This window comes from Pezoporus flaviventris, unplaced genomic scaffold (genome assembly GCF_033815535.1).
Source record: "Pezoporus flaviventris isolate CSIRO_AGI_PZ_B2104156 unplaced genomic scaffold, CSIRO_AGI_Pfla_v1 ptg000025l, whole genome shotgun sequence".
Classification (NCBI taxonomy): Eukaryota; Metazoa; Chordata; class Aves; order Psittaciformes; family Psittacidae; genus Pezoporus; species Pezoporus flaviventris.
The window spans coordinates 25,022,071-25,041,228 of record NW_026892573.1 but is presented as its reverse complement, the minus strand read 5'-3'; the positions used below and the strand labels follow the sequence as shown (position 1 = coordinate 25,041,228).

Here is a 19,158-nt window from a genome sequence, read left to right as displayed (position 1 = left end):
CAGTAGTAGCTTTGTTCAGTGTGCAGTGTAATGCATTAGCTGATAATGTGTTGATGAATACAGAAAGCCTTGTTCTGATCTCGTGCTAAATAATTCAGCACGTTTGTTCCCCTATGACAATAACCCTAAAAGAGGGGCCACTGCAATGCAGCTGAACATGAAACACTGAAGTTTCACTGTGAGACTGCAAACAAAGCAGAACTAGCCAACTCCTGCTATTAATCCTTCACAAGGAAAGCATATATATTCATTTTTCCATATTTGTCACCACTTGGCTTGTAAAGACTTCCATGTTGAGTTGTCCTGAGACATTTCACAGACCGCCTGGAGCCCTCCATCTAATTGGCTAAGCTCTGGAATTGGAATAGCTTAGCATTAAATCTTCAAGAAATGCAAATGTAAACTTGATCAGAAAAGACTCCTCCAAAGTCATCTATCAGTGCTGAAATGTAAGTTCCTGAAGGAAAACCAGAACTGCCATTGCAGCTGATACAATCAAATTTATTGAGTGAATCAGAATTCCACAGAAGTCGCTTGAGTTCTTCCACTGACTTTCATGGGTGCCAGATTTCTCACATTATCTGCAAAAATGTCTAAATAAACAAAATTACTAACAGGAGAGCATTTGGACAACTTTGAATCTTTAATTAAGGCAGACTAGGGATTGTGCTCATTTTAGGTAGCGTTCACTGTGTCGGGTGGGCCCTGGACTGAATCTTGGTGCAGATCGTGGCCTCAGAGGATTTGACTCTCCCTTAGCTTCTACATTCGTTTGCAGTTTTCTACACTGGCAAAATAATTTTCCCAGATTCCCATTATTTGACTGAAATCACTGTTACTTGTCAAGACAAGTGCTATGTTCATTGCACTAAGAGGTTTTTTTTTGCTGCTATTGGCTATCACACGCATGCAGACAATGGTAAATTAGAAAGTAGGGTTGACATCTTGGCTTGTAGAACTTGAGTACAGAGAAAGTTTGATAAACTTGGAGTTCAGCAAGAAGAAATAACATACAAACCCATACGGTTACCAGAAAATCACATTGTCCAGCTCTGTTTCACAGAGCTGCTCTGTAAGAGTGTATCAGATAGGCTTGAAACTTTTTTCCGCCAGGTCATTCGCTTCAGTGAACTAAGCGATTCACAGAGTTCAGAGACTGTTTGCAGAGACATGGAGAGCTTCTAGCTCTGACACTGTGCATTTTCATATCCAACAGCAGAGATCCATGGTCCTCTCATACAGGCAGCAATGTTACGGCAGCCATAAATTCTTGCTGACCATTTGGATTGCAGCACAGGTTTTACATACCCACATAGATCAAGGCCCTGTGACTTACCTCTGTAGTAGTGAAAAAAGTGATTCAAGCCTGTTTACCCCTGAAAAATAAACACTTCCGTGTGATGTTGGTGTTAGTTTAGTAACTGGGTTGTGTGCTTCCATAAATTTATTAATTGTACACAAAAACACTCGCAGGCTTCCGTTGTCTGTGCATTAAGCACTCATAAAACATAAGAAATGCCAACAGCTGTGGTTATAGTCAGTGTCTTACTGCCCCTGCTCCAAGACACATCATTGCTTGTAAGTGATCTCTGGGGGTCACTAATCCACCCTCCAACTCAGAAGAGCATCATTACCAGCACTAAACAAGGTGCTCACCAAGGTGCTGGCTGGACTAGCACCAAGATGTTGAAAATATTCAAGGATAGAGACTGCACACCACCTCTGGCAGCCTGTCCCAGTGCTGTGCCACCCTCTTGGAGAAGAAGCTTTTCGTAATGTCTAACCCTGAACCTTGCAACTCGGAATTTGTGGTGGTTGTTTCTTGTAGTGGCTCCATTACTTTCATAACTCACCTTCCGGTATTTGCTGGCTCCCATTAAATCATCCCATCACCTCCTCTTCACATGGCTACACAAAACTACCTCTCTCAACCTCTCCTCTTAGCTTTTATGCTCTAGGGTCTCTCATAATCTCAGTAGCCTTCCACTGGACCATATTCTCAACATCCTTCTTGAACTGGGAAGCTGCACTGGAGACAGTATTCCAGGAAGTGCTCCACCAGCGGGGAAATAATTACTTATCTGTCTGATGGATATCTTGCCCAGCAGGTGACTTGCTTTACTTTCATCTCGGTTCATTCATGGCTTTTTATCAGCCAGAATGTTCCCAACCTATCCTAGTGCATGGGCATTCTCTGGTCCACATGCTTGCTCTTTCTGCAGCTGAGGAGGGCAGTGACAGAGCAGCTTTGGCGGGCACCTGGACTCCAGCCAGGGTCAACCCACCACAGCTCACTGAAGCCCCCTGTGCACCATCCCCTGACCCCTTCTTCTGCTGGGCTGGGCTCTGCCCGAGTGCTGAGACACAAATTCCTTCTGTAGCCCCGAAACGGGGTGAGCAACGCGGGGCCGTGGAGCAAGGCAGTGACCATCACCTCAGTAACCGCCAGGTCTCCATGGCCCGCAGCGGCCCGCGGGCACCTCCTCGATCCCCGGCGCTGCCACGGCGGCACTGCCTCACGGTGCGGGCTGCGGCCCCGCAGGGCGCTGGGGACCGCTGTCCCCCGCGGGAGGGGCAGGGCGGCAGCCGGGGCGGGGCGCGGCGGAGGGCGGTAGGCGGCGGGGATGCGGCCGGCAGCGGAGGACGGCCCGGCATGGCCGGGAGGTGGGGTGGCACCGGCTGCGGCACCTCCCCGCCGCCGGGGCAAGGGGTGGGCGCGGAGAGGCGGCGGTGGCAGCAGCCCCGGGCGCAGCCCCAGCCGCAGCATGCGCTGCCCGGCCCCAAGCCTGCCCCGCGGCGGCCGCGAAGGGCAGAGCGGCGGCAGCGGGCGGCCTGCATGGAGCCGGCCCCGCGCCGCCGCCCCGCCGGCCAGCCCGGTTGCCCGCGGCGCTGCCGCGGGCGGCGGTGGGCGCTGGCGGCCGGTGTGCTGGGCGCCGCCGCCGCCCTCGCCCTGTACGCCCGCCTGCCGGAGCCGGGGCCGCCGCAGGCGGCGAGGGGAGCGCAGGCCGGCGGCGAGGTGACCGTGCTGCTGTGGTGGGAGCCCTTCGGCCGCCCGCGGCGCATGGCCGACTGCCACCGGCGCTACAACATCACGGGCTGCCGGCTCAGCGCCGACCGCAGCAGCTACGGCGAGGCGCAGGCGGTGCTCTTCCACCACCGCGACCTGGCGCTGCACGGGGCAGAGGGGCTCCCCCGAGGGCCCCCGCCGCGGCCGCCGCGGCAGCTCTGGGTGTGGATGAACTTCGAGTCGCCGTCGCACTCGCCCGGCCTGCGAGGACTGGCCGGTCTCTTCAACTGGACCATGTCCTACCGGCGGGACTCGGATGTATTCGTGCCCTATGGGTACCTCTACACCCCGCCCGCGCCCCGGCCCTTCGTCCTGCCCCGCAAGACGCGGCTGGTGGCCTGGGTCATTAGCAACTGGAACGAGGAGCACGCCCGCGTGCGCTACTACCGCCAGCTGAAGGAGTACCTCGCCATTGATGTATATGGGGCAAGGGGGCTGACGCTGTCCGAGGGCGGCGTGGTGGAGACCGTCTCAGCCTACAAGTTCTACCTGGCCTTCGAGAACTCCCAGCACACCGACTACATCACTGAGAAGCTCTGGAGAAACGCCTTTGCCGCCAGCGCCGTGCCCGTCGTCCTCGGACCCCGCAGGGCTAACTACGAGCGCTTCATCCCCCGCGACTCCTTCATCCACGTCGATGACTTCCCCAGCCCCCGGCTGCTGGCCACCTACCTGAAGTTCCTTGATAAAAACAAGCCCAACTACAGGAAGTATTTTGCCTGGAGGAAGAAGTACGAAGTCCACGTCACCTCCTTCTGGGATGAGCATCTCTGCAAGGTTTGCAAGGCCGTGAAGACAGCCGGGAATCAAATCAAGACTGTACGAAACCTGGCCAGCTGGTTTGAAAGCTGACGTTCCTGGAGGATGAGGTTTGCCTGGGCAGCCTGTGCCGGCAGTGGGCTGCACCAAGGCGTAGGGAAGGATGGTTCTCAGAGATCGTTAACTGAGGTAGTGCACAGAAGTTGTCATCAGCAAGAGAAGCTACAGGTAAACAAGCTGTGAAAAGCCTGCAAAAGGAAGATCTTTATTAAAGTGCAAAATTATGGAAGGACAAAGAAACATCGGGCAAGATGATTCTTCAAGAGCAAAGCTGAATCTCCAGAGGTAGTACAGATCTGAAGCCTTTACATTTGTGCGCAGCTTGACGTAACTGACTGATGCCAAATTCTTCAGCTGTACATCTGCAACCAATTTCGTCGGCTGTGACAGCTTCCTGGACCATTTCTTCTGCTTACAGAGGATACGTGATCAGCGCTGGCCTTCTGTATTCCAAGGACAAAAGTGAATATTTTTAACCAGTGATGCACGTTATGCACGTGAAAGCTGTTTGCAGACAAATTCTGAGCCACAAGTGTTGAATGTAAGAATGTAATGATACAGTAGCACTTTTAAGCAATGTTTGAAATTGCAGCAGCCAACTAATAATGCTTTGAGCCAAATAATAATTCCATTTAGGAAAAAGTGCATGGGGAGGGTGGATCCGAGTGGAACAAACAGCTCAGATGATGTAGAGTGTTTCTTCCACTGCCTACCCAAAACATGGTCACATTTATCCTGTATGAAGGTGGAGAAGAACCTTAAGTACAGGAAATGATAGACTATAGAAAGAGTCGGAACATTTCCAACCATTCCTTTATTCAGGAATTAGAAAATGTTTACAGGAATCTGCATTTTTCCCTGCAAAATTACTGCCATATAGGAAAAAGCAGGGAAAGGCTCAGAACCATGGGAGTTTTAGTACTATACTGAGTATGTGTACAGAAAGGCTAACTCATTTCTCCAGTATCAGTAGACAGTCCTGGTGTGTTGCGAGTGTTTTGGTTGATGGCACGCATTTGTAGCAATTCTGCCAGGTGACAGACTACTCAGAGCGCTTCTTTGCTGTTTGTACAATAATAGTTACCAAACCCTCCCCAAAATCCTCCAGTCCCAAATCACTGCCTTTTGAAAAGAAAATTACTGTAGAGAATAATATCTAGACTGTTGGTATAATACAGATTGTGTGAGGAAAGAGTATCCAAAGGGAACGATTCACTACTTGTTTTCCTTTGGTTTTGAGTTTTTTTTTCTGGCTCAGTTTTTTTAATTAATAAATAGGTTCCTTAGGCAAAACTTCCTTCTGTCAATACCTACAGGGAACATTGATGGTGATTATTCCCTTTCAGACTCTGACATTTTGCTGGAGTCTTCCTGGTAGTAGGTGTATGGTTACTTTTTGGTTATATATAATCTTGCTTGATGACATCCAGAGAGAAACTTCAGTTGCGATTACAGTTCCTCAGGAAGCTTAGCCTTCCCTGCCCATCGCAATTGTAATGTTTGGTGACAAAAAATGATAGCCCACAAAAGTCCTGCACAAAGGACTATGGGATTTGTCCAGCTCCTATTTAAGGAGCTGGATAACCCATGGAGTTATCCAGAGACTTCACTCAGAGTAAAATCATGGGCACAGAACAGGTGGGAAAAGAAGGTTGGTTACAAGCACAAGGTGTGCATCAGAACAGGTGAGTTTACTGGCATTTGTGAGTCATATTTAAGTTAGAACAGGATTACATTTGCCTTAAGCAGTAAGAGATGTTGGATAGGTGCTTTTATGAGATAGCAGCTTACTGTAATTCATTTTAAATTAGATGTTCCCCTTGAGTAGGTAAGCATGGAACCAAGGATTACTGAAAAGAAAAAAAACCCCAAACCTATCAAAGCCTCAAGCCCCCTAATAATAATGAAGTTCATTAATAATTTGCACAGATTTACCAGATCAGATCTCGCTGGCTTCTATGCTTATTCCATCTGCCTTTGCTGAAGGAAGGATGGCTGAAAGTACTTTGTGAACCTTTCTGTTGTTAATGGCAGATTCACTGTAGAAATTTGATTGGGATAGAAGTAAGACAGCATGATGTGGAGTGTAGCAGGGATGGTCCCTGGTGCTGCATTTTCACTTGAACAGGTCTTAAGTGATTAAAGCAAAAGCATATTCTTCATTGCATGCTCATCTGTTTCTCTAACAATGGTTACTACTCCCATAAGATTGGTTCTGATAATATAAAAAGTGTGATTTAAGTGTAGCGTCAACAGTAATAGCTGAGTGTTGGGATCAGAGAATCTGTCTGCGTTTGATTTACCCTGTTATACTGTTCAGTTTTTATCACAGTTTATAGAATTATAGAATGGTTTGGGTTGGAAAGGACCTTGAAATCATCCAGTTCCACACCCCTGCCATGGGCAGTTCACATAAATGTATACAAAACCCAGGTTTTAAAAGTGAGCTGATACTGAAGATCACACTACTTTGCACCAGTCTGCTGAAACTAGTGCATTTTTTCCAGTCCTCCTAAATCTTTAAGCATTTTCTGAAAGTTTCCAGGCACACAGTTCTGTGTAATCATTAGTAATGCCTCAGGCAGGAGAGCGAGCTCCAGGAGCATGGGAATTTCCAGAGATCACAACCCATGCTTTTTTCCTCCTCCTAAGAAAAACATTTGAAATCTTTGATGAACTCGAGGTTTGTAACATTCAGAAAAGACCTATGCAATAATTAAAGCATCGTGTTTGAATAAGGTGATCTCAACTGTGCTGTATTTGTATGTGCTGCATTGAGTAATTTCAGGAATTGTATAATGAAGACTGCAGTCCTGTAATAATTATTGCAGAGCACTTGTGCTGGGAGAGAAGAAACCTCTTGTTTCATCAGCCTTGTGTGACCGTTGCACATTTTTCCCTTTAGACTGGGGAGAAAATTCAGCCCTTGCAGCTTCTTATAAGTCAGTAATACAGCATCTCTATAAATCTACTTTGGTTTCTGGCTCACCCACTCCACTGGCTAATAGTGTACTCATAAACTAAGGGCTGGCTTTTGTCATTTACTTTATATTGCTCAAGTACAGTGATGAATAAAAAGTTTGCCTGAGCAAATTGGATTGTAGATAAGGTACCAGTCTCCACAAGGTATTGAAGGTGATATATATAATCCGTCTGTAAAAATTAAGTAAAGGGATTTTATGTTTTAAGTAAAAAAACCATTTTGAATACATTTTTAAAAAGTGGGTGTTTTTCCATGCCTTAAAGTATTGTGGTGGAGGGAGAGAAAGGAAGATGATCACCTTCTGGTTTTTATAAGGTGAAGAAATGGTATTCCTTTTTGATTGTGGTGGAAGTGGAATAGAGAAGCACATGATCCTTTAAGTTACATGTTGTATCTCAGGGAATTTTATACTGTAATGTCTCTTAATCTTCATAGAATGAAGTAACTTTGTATTAATTATTCAGTTTGACACTCAATAAAATTCAAGGAAGCAGCTCAAAATGACCTTATTTTGTTTTCTGTGTTGCAAAAGCTGTAGAAAGCTGCTTTTGAAAGAGAATGAATTTCTTTTCATGTTTGTTTGATCAGTAGAAGTGGCTGATTGTTCTCAAAGTATCGAGACCATCTGAGGTTAGGAATGAAACCTGGTTGTGCCAGGAGAAAAATATTTTCATAGGAGAGGCTGCGCTGAGGTATTTTCCGTATGAAAAGGAGCATTTATTGAAGTTGGATGTCTGCTGGAAAAACGTCATTTCGAACCAAACCCAAAACCACACTGTCTCTTGACCTACAGAGAGTCTGGCTGTGGTTGCATTTATTTTTGCCATCCTTAAATTTCATAATGGAATTGAGATTGTGTTTATATTGATGTTCAGCAGGTAGGGCCCAAAGCTTCTTTTCCCTTAGCTTTAGTTAACACCGCTTGCAGCATGGGTGATTGTGTACCTCTTTCTTTACTCATCTTCTGCACTGCTTGGTGCATAGTACTGAGAAATTCCAGCAGTCCTGAAATTTCCTGCCCAGCCAGGATCATAGAACCATAGAATCAGCTCGGTTGGAAAAGACCTTTAAGATCATCAAGTCCAACCTTTACCCCAGGACTGACAAGTCCACCACTAAACCATGTCACTAAGGGCCTCATCTACATGTTATGGATTGGGTAAGTGCTACAGTCCTCTCTTCCCCCCCCCTCAGGTGATTGATGTTGTATCCCCATCGTGTTTAGCTTTTGTGAGTGGAGCTTAACCTGACTGCTTGCTTACTCATGCCTGAATGGGGGAACAGCTTTTTTCCGTTTTTCCAGATGTGATTGAACTCGGATATGGGAAACTGGTGCCAAGCACTGGGTGCCATTTGTTCAAGCTTCTTTGGTGACCTTAAAAAGTGAGTTACACCTGGTTGAACTCACTTGCACAGGCGCTCTTTCCAACAGTCATACAGAATGTACTTGTTTTAAGAGTGTAAACAGTTCTGTTTAGGGAGCATAGAGCTGGCTCAGTCTAAAACCTGTTGATGAGAACACAGTGAGTTAACATGGATTTAGGTGCTGTTTAACTGAAGATAAATCAGGATCCAAATAGAAAAGCCTATTTGTAATTACTAAAAAAGGTAATTATTTGAATAACTCAGGTGTAGCTTGTAGCCAACTTGGTTTAACAATTATGATCTGTATAACTATATTTTCTTCTGTATGGTCAGTTTAAAACCAATACTTAGGGCCAGAGTGCCTATGTGTGTTCTGCATTCTGCAGCTGTTTTGCTTTTCTCTTGAGCTAATTACTTAAGCCTAAATTTGGCACAGTAGCAGTTATTCCTGAGACTCTCACCCCAAAGAATATGTGAGGGGAGAAAACAAAGCCTATTTTTGAGGAGTGCTTTGAGAACTGCAGGGGTTTTGCACTGTTGGTGGTAAGGTGCTCAATGTGTTCAGGAAGCATCCTGAAGCTGTTGAGTCCTTTTGGATTGGAAAAATTTTCCCTTAAGGAGTAAATACTTCTCTAAAGTCCTTCAGTGATTTTAGGTCCTTGGAATTACAACTGCATGGGTTTAAATTTTGCAAACAGGGTTAAAATGGAGCTTTATTTCTGTAGTGCTCAATATTTTAATAGTATCTTTTTAATAACTATCACAAGATGGTTCAAAATTTGAAATTTGGTTTTCTCTCTATTTATTAAACCGTCTTCTGAACATAATCAGCCCACGGGTTGGTTACATGCATTATGGAAGACAATTCTGCATTTGCATCCTCAAATGTGTGGAAGATGCTGTAGCTATTTTGGATAACGGGAAGCTCAGTCCAGGAAGAAACAGAGCACTATCAATGCCCATGCTGTGGGATATTCTGGCTCTGAGACCCTCATCACAGGAGTGCCTATGACTGGAAATTGGCCGTGTTGTTTGTGAGCAGAAGGCAGAAACATGATTGCAAATGGAGAGTGTAGATTATCAGATTGTGAATATAATCAGATTTGGTGCATTTGTAATGCTGCCAAATAACCTACTTAGTGTAGTATTAAAGCTGATCAATTTGTTGAAGCAAGCACAACAGGACTGCATGAGATACAGAAAAATAATTGTCCTATAGATGAAGTTGGATTTAAAATGCAAAAATGATGCCAAAATAAAAGTAATAAGAGAAAAAGGCTTGCAATTGCAGGAAAGTATGGATTTCCATTTTTAATGCTTAACTGTGAACAAAGAGAACTTTCTTGGAAATTCTGACTCCAGTCCGAAGTAAAACGAGAGAACATAGGCTCAGAATCATGCTTGTGCTCATGCTTCCATCTGTTTCTGAATAGGAATGCCCTCTTGAGATTAAGGCAGAGCTCTGAACATGTTTATTTCCTTTCCAGCCCCAAACCTACATTTTGCTTGGCTTATTGCTAATTTCACTTCCCTGTCATTCACATGTTGCTCCTCAAACGTGCACAGCCCAGTGGCTCTCATGGCTTTCCACTCTGGAGAGAAGAGCTTCTCACTTTGGAGAAGCAGAGCTAAGAAGGGAAAAGTGAATATATGGATGTTTGCTGAGAATTTTGATCATATTTTGCAGTAGTTGGGATAAATGCAAGTAGAGGCTGAAGGGAAACTAGAGAAGAATGTTTTATAGTAATACTTTGTCTGAGACGCCATCCTGCAGTGAAACTTCTCATCAGATTTTAAAGCTGAGACTTTATGCTGTGAGTTTTCTATTTATTGGTGAAGACTATTTTATCAGGTATCCCAGAAGATTCCCACTGCTATATTATCTCACAATGATAGAATCCTAGAGATGGAATATGAACACAAAGACTTCATTCAGTGTGTGTGTTGCAGTGAAAAAAATGAGTTAACGTTAATCAAAGCAGAATTCGTGCTGGGCTCAGGCTCTGATAAAGCACCATCAGGCTTTACACATCATGGCTTTAGTGAAAAAACCCCATAGGTTCTCCACCCTGTCTGTTACAGTAGTTGTGATGAGGAATGTTTTCTGCAGTGAACCTTTGGAGGCAAGCTAAAGCCTGAATTACCCTTCTTCAGAGTAGCATTTTATTCCGTTGTGCTGCCACTGTGTCAAACCCAGATTGTATTGTTAAATGCAGGTATTAAATGTAATCTGCCATTTTACAAAAGTACTTTATAATAAAGACAAGAGTTTAAAAAATACATTTCACTGGTGTAACTGGGAAAAGGAAGTTTGTGGATTTATAGCACTGAGCTAAGGACCAGACGGTTTTTGTTGTGGAAGTTTCCTCTGTAGGTGTGAACAAGTTATTTGTGATTATAGGGCTGGTCTGAAGCATTGGGACTTGGTTTCTGCAAGGCTTCACTTCAGGTCCTCTGGGACTCATCCTCACTTTTGCAAGAGCACATCTGTTTTGCAGAGATACTCCAGGCAGACACAGCTGCAATCAGCTGCGTGCATCCTGGGTTTATCTGTTGTTTCTACCTCTGCCCCTGCATGACTGAAAGAGAACAAGGTTACCACCAGCTCCTCTGTCTCTTCTCTTGCAATCTTCTGTCCCTTTCTTATCCTCATTCTGGATGATGCTGTTAGTGCTGAAGGAAGGGGAAGATCTGTGAGAGCCAGCATGAGAGCTCAGGAGAGAGCTTAGGTGTGGAGTGGGTTAATGAAGGGAAAGGGAAGGAGGAAGAGAGATCTTCCTAATCATGCTTCCCAACATACACCTTTCTTAAACCTTAGGAAGAAAGATGACTGAAGGCAAGGGAAGGCACAGGCTGGTTTCAGTCCTTTTTCACACCTATAATTGCTAGTTTATCTGGGATCATTGACACTTAACGTCAGTAGGAGTTTTGGCACTGCTGTCATTGGGAACGGGGTTTCACTCAGCTTTTATCTGCCTTTAGTAATGGATAAAATTAACCACTAAAATTCATGCTTTGTTCAGAATTTGAAAAGTGAGTGTTCTGCTGAGTCCCTGTCAAGTTATTAACAGAATCCTACAAATTATGTCTTTATTCTTGTCCTTGTGCTGAATATTCAGCTTTCAATCAAATACCCATTATATCTTGTAATGACAGCTAGCGGAAGACAAGGATGGCCATGCTCAGCACAGGAAGGTGCAGGTTGCACAGCAGCAGCAGAAGAAAGGAGTCAATTACATCAATAATATCAGAAAAGGAGAAGATAACCAGGGCGGGGATAGCAACTGAAATGTTCACTTGCAGAGCCCAATTAATATGAAAAAACTCCCCAAAGAGTCTGTTTTGTTTCTTTTGTTCTATCTCCATAGTAACCCTAGCAGGAAAGACACTTCCTGGAACTTCACTGATTCCACAGCAGTCCCTTTGTGAGTAACCTCTCCTGTCAGAGGTATCTTTCTGCTTTGGAGTTAATGAATAACTAGAGATACAAGGTCAGGCTCTCAAGTGATGGAAACCAGCATGCCCACCTTTACCTCCTGAGGTGCTTCATTTCATGCTTGGAACATTATGTACTGATAACTTACGTCTTCAGAAAGCCACACTAAAGAAATAACTAGGTTTATAGAACTAACCATTCCTTTGGTATTTAATTTTCCCTTCAGACTCTTTGCCTGAAGTTGCATTGTAGTTTGTCATTACAGTGCAGTCGTTTCTGTTTCTCATAATTAGGAAATTAATGAAGTGAGGAATAATCCACAGGAGCTGGTGAGTTTGTAGTAAACAGATTGTTTTGTTGCATCTGCTGATGCAGAGGAGAGGAAATCTGGCCTCCTGCTCACAGACAAGGAGTGCGGAGGACCCATGTTCTTACAGCTCTGCTTCACGGTGGGTTGCAGATCACTGAGAAACAATACTGGGGTACCATTAACGACTGGTGTTTGTCAGGAGTGGTCCAAAGTCTAATGCACACCACAATACTCTGTCGTCTTACCCCATTCAGTCCTGCCCAGCCCTTGCAGCATACATTGTACAGGGCTTCACAGATGTACCCTGTGCCTGTTCTTTGCTGGAGGGCAGCACCAGGACAGGTAGACAGGGTAATGGGAGGATTCTGGTCCCTATTTCTATCCACACAGTGCATGGGCAGATGCTGAAGCTTGGGACATCTTTGATCCCTTCTGGGCCACTGGCTTAGGTCATCCTTGAGCAGCTTGCAAGGGTACCATCACTGCAGGTAGCATGAATGAGTGGCAGACCTGGGTTTGACTCCATGTGTGAGATGGAGAAGATAAATGTCACCACCAAAGGTATTTTTCTTTAAGCTGTTGAAGTACTCTTTTGAACACCATTGCCTAAAGAATCTGACGAATGCAAAGAACTTCACAACAAAACACAAGAGGAGACCCTTTTGATCACAGGTGCAGACTTTTTCATGGCATCAGAATGTTCCCATGCCTCAAACCTGCAGAAACAAGCTGAAAAAGCCCCATAAGCTTTTTTCCATATGCAGCAGCTGGAAGAGAGCAGGACAAAGCAAGGACGTCACCAAGGCTGGAAAAGATATGTGTTAGATGCAAAGCTTGCAGGAGCCTGGGAAGCTGACAAGCAGCCCTGGTGACCTGACCAGGTCAGGGCCTGGGAGGGAAATTCCTTTTGGATCTCACATCTGGGAGTAATTTTATCCTGAGCATGCAAGCAAGATGTGTGATCCACTCAGCCATGAGATTGGGTATCATCAGGGCACGAACAGCAAGTTAAGGTTCATCTCAAGTATGTCAGAAGAAAGATGAATCTTGCTCCTCCCTTTTATGGATGCACAAGGCACAGGCTTCTTTCCTTGCACTGATTACTGACTTGTGACATACTGTGGGAAAAATCCTCTTCCCAATATGCCTCAAGGGCAGAAGTGAGTTTAACCAACCTTTTTGTATAGCAAATGGTCTTTTAATTCTACAAGCTCTCAACAACTGTCAAACCTCTCTAGCTGGCTAAGGTATGGACTCTTTAAGCAGTGTCTGCTGGCTGTGGGGCAGCTAGACATGTTATTTAAGCTTTTAGATAGACTTCATGCGGTTTGAAATGTTTTGTCTCTTCCTATTGCTCTAGTGATTGATGTGTCTCCCTTTGCACTTACCCGTTACAGTTCTGCTGTGGGCCATCTTCCCCATCTTGCTCTCATTTACCTCTTACCAGCTCAGCTGCTTGGGCAGGTTAGTCTGGTCTGGCAGGTTGGGATATTCAACGGAGTATGTGCTCCTCTGTTTCCGTGTCCTTTTGGGATTGTGGATAGCCAGGCTGGGGAGTTACCAAGTGACTGGAAACAGAAGGAATGTGAGATGAAAAGTTAGATGAGTAGTGTATCTCCTTGCCTTAACCAAAGCTAATCGCACCCGAAGAGTTGAGGCGCTTCTAGAAGGCAGGTGTTCCTAAATGGCAGATTGAAGAAACTGCATATTTGCTCTATAATGTTCCCATAATATACTGTATAATGTGACAGTAGCAGGAATGGAGATGGAGAGATCTCAGCTCCTTTTTTTTCTGAACACCTGCATCTGCACTAATTTAGGTTTGATCCTTGACTGCCTCTTCCCATAACTTATTCACCTGCTTGATCCTGCTTAACTGCAAAAGGATCTGGACTGTTATAATCTGTTATAATCACTTTCCTCTGGCAGATGCATAATGCCCAGAGGGTGCAGTGAGCTCTGTGTGGGAGTGCTGATGGCTCAGATCTCATGCTCACATCTACCTAGAGGATGCAGAGATGGACCTGACTGTACTGTTCAGCTCCGTGAGGTGCTTGCTCCTTCTGGGCATCCTTATGCTCTTACGTCTTGCAGCCTGTCTGAATACTTGTGGGTATGCTGGCTGTGCGCAGAAAAGTGGTGGGTACAATGGCAGATCATATCTTGGCCCCACAAACCAAACATTAGCATGAGTATCTCTAGATACATCCTTTATGAGGCATGAAATACCTCAGGAAGACTATCATTTAGGCTGTCTCCTGTCTGCTTGCTCATGAGTGACCTCATTTATCTTAGGCTACTTTCAGGAGGCAGAGTGTTTAGAGCACATTAAAGCCTTCTATATTGATCCTTCTGAAAAGCTACTGATGGATCAAAGGAAAAGTATCCATTTGTTTTAGTGGCATCTTGCCTGTCTGGTTTTACTGGAGCAGGATAAGAAACACCAGCGAGGCAGTCTATTTAATTTCCAGGGCTGTCAATCATCTGATTTTACATATATTTCTCTATTCTACTAAAAGAAAGTAAGTTCAGTTACATCTCAGGTTACTTGGTGTGTGTGATGAAAACTCAGCATTAGCATTAAGCTAAAAGAATGTATGGCTTTAGTGAAAATGTCACAGCAAGTTGTCTATGCTTCAGCCTCCACGAAGTCTAATATAAAACATGGGAGAGCTACCTGAGGGGTTTCAAAGTCCCGTGACCAGCCATGGCATCTTTCCTGACCTTGACTCTTGGGACAGTATTCTAGATATTTCTCTAGATATTCATTGTCTCCTCAAAAGGCAACTTGTGCTATGTGCTTGTTGTTGAATTCGTTTTCTTCAAGCCATGAGAGTGTATGGACATACATTCTACATGGAAATGCTGCAGAAGAATCATAGAAGCAACCAGGTTGGAAAAGACCTTCAAGATCATCGAGGCCAACCATGCCAAGTCCACCACTAAACCATGTCACTAAGGGCCACAGAAATCATCTTGGTGGACCCAGCAATAGGACTGTGCCAAGTCTAACTAACTAGAGGGACCACACCGATGTGCTGTTTGTTCTGAAAGCAGCAGAAAGTGAATTAAGTCAAACTGTTCTTTCCAATCACACAGTTTACATTGTATTATGCAGTAATATGTTTAGGTACTCCCAGTGCTTTGCATCCCTTTGATCTGTGCAAGTAACAACACAAACAGAGCAGGGGCTGCAGGAAATAATACTGCCTTGTGTGCCATTGTTTGCAGTGAGCGTGACCTCATGGATGGCATTTCAGATGGGTCTGCAATACAAGGACCTTGGCTGTGTCAAGAAACAGGTACTGCAGAATGCAAATAGTAAAACCACTTGTTCTGCTGTTTTCCGGTGGGATGACGTACAGAGGACAAGGTGTTTTGGGTAAACTTTGAATCAAATGAAAAATGTAATCAAAGTACTTAACATCACAAGTACAACCCTGTGGGACTCTGGGCTGTAAAGTAAGCTAAAGGGCAGCTTTTCTTTCAATACCTCAAGCTGATTCTTAACTGAAGTAACACGTGTCAGCATAGGTTATCAGCAGAATTTTAGGGAATTTTCCTTCAAACTAATGAAGCAAAAAAAGCTCAAAGTGCCAGAGAAGTCCATAGTCCCCGGCTTCTATTCCTCGCCACTTAGGCACACCCTGCATGAACAAGAGGTGTCAGTTGGTCATGTCTCATTGTGTTCTGATTTTCAGGGGATGCACCAGCATTTTCAATGACCTGATGATCTGCTCATCATCTGCTATGTTTCCTTTGCCACCCAGGGACACACTCTGGCAATGGAGAATGTGTCTGTGTCAGCACATGGAAAAGCACGTATGATCTTCTTGACCATGGGGAAGAGGAGGTGGATCTGAACAGTGGACCATTGCTTCTTGGAGCAAGCGGTGATGCAGCGAGCTGCTCAGTGATGGTGGGAGCCATCATCACACATTCTTGGCCAGACTACTATGTATTTTGGGTGAAACGAAGTGATTTTATTGATCTCTGAAGATGCTGCTTCTATTATTTTCAAGTTTAATAGGGAATTAATTTGCTCTCCAATAGATGAGTATCCAGAGTAAAACCTCAAAATAATGGGTTAAAGTGAAAAGAAGAAACTTGACAAAGTAAATAACAACTTTCTCTAATCCTTAGCCCAGCTTTAGAGATAAAACTGCCCTGAAGAGTAATTCATGTACATAGCTAGAAATGTTCTTTTATAGGAAGGGTGGTCTTCTAGCTCAAAAGTTACTACTGCTACTTAAATAAGACAGCATTAAACAAGAAGACTCACAGGCTCTTTGGTAGCTCATACCAGGTCCCAAAGACATATTGAATTGAAATCAGCATCTTGGATTTTATCCATGACTTGAAACGGTCGGTGTCTCCTGGAACAGAGGGGTCGAAGACACACTTGCAATTCAATTACAGAAGTGAAATTCAGACCCATGGGGTCAGCTTGGGAAAAGGTCGGAGACCACCCCAGATCTCAGTTGACTCGGTTTTCATACCATTGTCCTTATTTGAGATCAGTTTTCTAGCCTGGCTGTGTATTACCTTCTGTTGCTGTGATCCAGTCCTAATGTAAGATAAACACAGATAACGGAGACAAAGCCTGCATAGAAAAAGGCATGTTTGGACGAATGCCCAGGTACACCCAACACTCCTCTTTCTCCGTGAGCAGGTCAGGCTATCGTAATACTTCTGGTTTGTTATGTACTTCTATTACAGGTGGCAGCTGAATCCTGTCAGTTGGGTACATGGATAAACTGTCACTTTTGGTTCTGGTTCCTTTCCAGGGATGAGGTAGGTTGTTACCTCAGTCCTCACTGCACCGAGGCATTGCCAGGTGGCTCTCACCCAAGACCAGGGCTCACCTGAAAACTGGGTCCTTTGTTCCAGTGCCCTTCCTGGAGTCAGACAAGGAACAAATAATCAGATTGTTGCTCACTGACAGCCTGTTTTCCTTAGAACACACCCAAAGAGACCGAGATCAAAAGGTTTGACAACTGGGTTTTGTTTTTTCCAGATCTCCATCTAGCCTCCAATATTTTTGGTGTAATTAAATTGCTGTGCTCCTAAATGGAGACAACCACATATGCAGTTAACTGCATGAGTGTTTTACTCTAAATGGGATGTATGTCCATGAATGGATACATAGAAATATTGATTTCCTTTGTTTGGGAAACGCTTTGCTTGTGGGCTAGCAGCCAAATTGCTCTGTCACACCAGTGAGGAGAGCTGGAGTGTACAGGCTCTTGAAAACTGAGTGGTTCCTGTTAAAGCCAGACAACGTGGTTCGTTTGCTCTGTGGGTATCGATCAATGCACTTCACTTGTTCATCAGTTCTCTAACAGTGTAGCTGTGCTGTGGTTTAGCCCAGCAGGCAGCTGAACCCCACACAGCTGTGTGATGGGGGAAGAGGATCAGAAAAAAAGGAAAACTCATGGGTTGAGATAACAACAGTTTAATGGCACAGGACAGGAAGGGAAATAATGATAATAATATAGATATAATAATAAGAATAATAATGATACAAGAATATGCATCATGACACCATATGGTGTGGAGCATCCCTTTGGTCAGTGAGGGTCAGATGTCCCGGCTGTGTCCCCTCTAAGCTCCATGTGCACCCCCAGCCCCCTCACTAGTGGGGTGGTGTGAGGAGCAGAAAAGGCTTTGGCTTTGTGTAAGTGGTGCTCAGCAGTAACTAAAACATCCCTGTGATATCAGCATTATTCTCATCCTAAATCCAAGACACAGCACTGTACCAGCTACTCGGAATAACACTAACTCTATCCGAACTGAAACCAGGGCAAGCTGGTGTCTTCTATTCTGAAGCTCTTCATGATAACTGCATTAAGGGTAACAAAAAGAATGAAGGGCTCATCTAGGGCTGCCTGTGTCTCACCTCCATTAAAACATGATGATTTCATGTGTCAAACAAGAACCCATCCAGGCTTCCTGAAACCTAAAATATGAAAGAAAGTGTGTTATCAACAGCAGCCTTTCTTTACCAAACTCAGCTTGTTCAGTTGTCCTTAAAGTTCAGTGGCAGAGATTAACACAATGGCAGGCTGTGGATGTTGTCAGATTTGAGTGATTCTGGTTTCAGGAGGTAAGGAACAGACTTCCAATGTCAGATTGTAAAATCCACTCTGCTGGCACCGGCCAGAGATGCTGGTGAGCGTGATCCATCCTGTAACTGTACCAAGACAGCTCAGAGATCTGATTTCAGGCATTTTGGATTCAGTAGAAAACAGCTCACTCAGTGCTCTAACCTGCACACTGTTATTACAGAGCATGGGTTCCTGGGGTTTTATGCAGCACAATGATGCTGCACATTCCTGTGGTCCAGTCTGGTGTCTTGAGTGCCTACAAGCGCATCCACAGGAGCCCGTGGAGGCATTCACCAGGCTTCAGGTAGCAGCATGCTAATATTGCTACCTATAATGAAGCCCATAATGTCTTGGGTACAAGGAGTGGGTGGGATTAGGTAAGGGCATCGGGTTCAGCAGGCTATTACAAGTGCAGAAGGGAAAGTGCAATGAATTTGCATCCTGAGGTAGTAATTAATGTCTGTACATGGCCGAGGACAGGCAGGTGGAGAGGTTTTATCTTTTTTCCTCTCTTTACTGATTTCCCCTCTACAATCTTGATGGTTTAGCCGAAGCATTGTGTATTGAGCATCTGTTTTGTTGCCTATTTCATGTCACTGCTTTTACACTGTCTTGGCTTTGGGGCATTAAAGCTTTCAATGAAGAGGAAGGTAAAGCTGGGCTTTGATGTTCTCTTTGCACATTGTTTCCTTAGTGTCCTTTATCTATAGCTAGAGATTGAAGTCCAGATGGGAGGATGGAATCTATGCTCACCTGTATTAGCAGAAGGTGACAGCAGACCCAGCCCTGCTCCCCTGCTTCTCCCTGCTACAGCCGAAGCCAGATTCAGACAGCTAAAGCAAGAACAATATGAATTAGGATGGTGCTAATATGTAAAAATGACAGTCCTAATTCCCTCCCTTGCATTAGACACTGACATTAGGGAAAGGCCCACTCTACATTCCCCTAACTGCAAAGCATATTAATTTGGGGGGGACTCTCTTTTATTGTACCTCTTGAAGGAAATGACTGTACTGAATATACAATCAATGTTGTGTCGTGTCTGTGCTGCACAATAATGTAGATGAAGAA

General features: G+C 44.6%; 1 protein-coding gene and 1 long non-coding RNA gene across 2 annotated transcripts; one reads left to right on the top strand and one right to left on the bottom strand.

Annotated features, from left to right (window-relative positions):
- Nucleotides 1-2,821: 2,821 nt before the first annotated feature.
- Nucleotides 2,822-7,358, top strand: FUT4 (fucosyltransferase 4). The gene has a single exon (XM_061457874.1). It carries the CDS (start codon nucleotides 2,837-2,839, stop codon nucleotides 3,917-3,919), a length of 1,083 nt encoding a protein of 360 aa, XP_061313858.1. The 5' UTR covers nucleotides 2,822-2,836; the 3' UTR covers nucleotides 3,920-7,358.
- Nucleotides 7,359-9,778: 2,420 nt separating this feature from the next.
- LOC133271612 (uncharacterized) lies at nucleotides 9,779-17,427 on the bottom strand. The gene is made up of 4 exons (XR_009744199.1): nucleotides 16,480-17,427; nucleotides 16,263-16,356; nucleotides 13,369-13,548; nucleotides 9,779-10,813 (listed from the first exon to the last, which is right to left on the bottom strand). It is a non-coding gene; the product is annotated as an uncharacterized LOC133271612 (long non-coding RNA).
- Between the last annotated feature and the right edge of the window lie 1,731 nt (nucleotides 17,428-19,158).

Bases quoted from the DNA above. Each gene is read 5' to 3' on its own strand.
- FUT4 (XM_061457874.1), top strand. From the start codon at position 2,837: ATGGAGCCGGCCCCGCGCCGCCGCCCCGCCGGCCAGCCCGGTTGCCCG.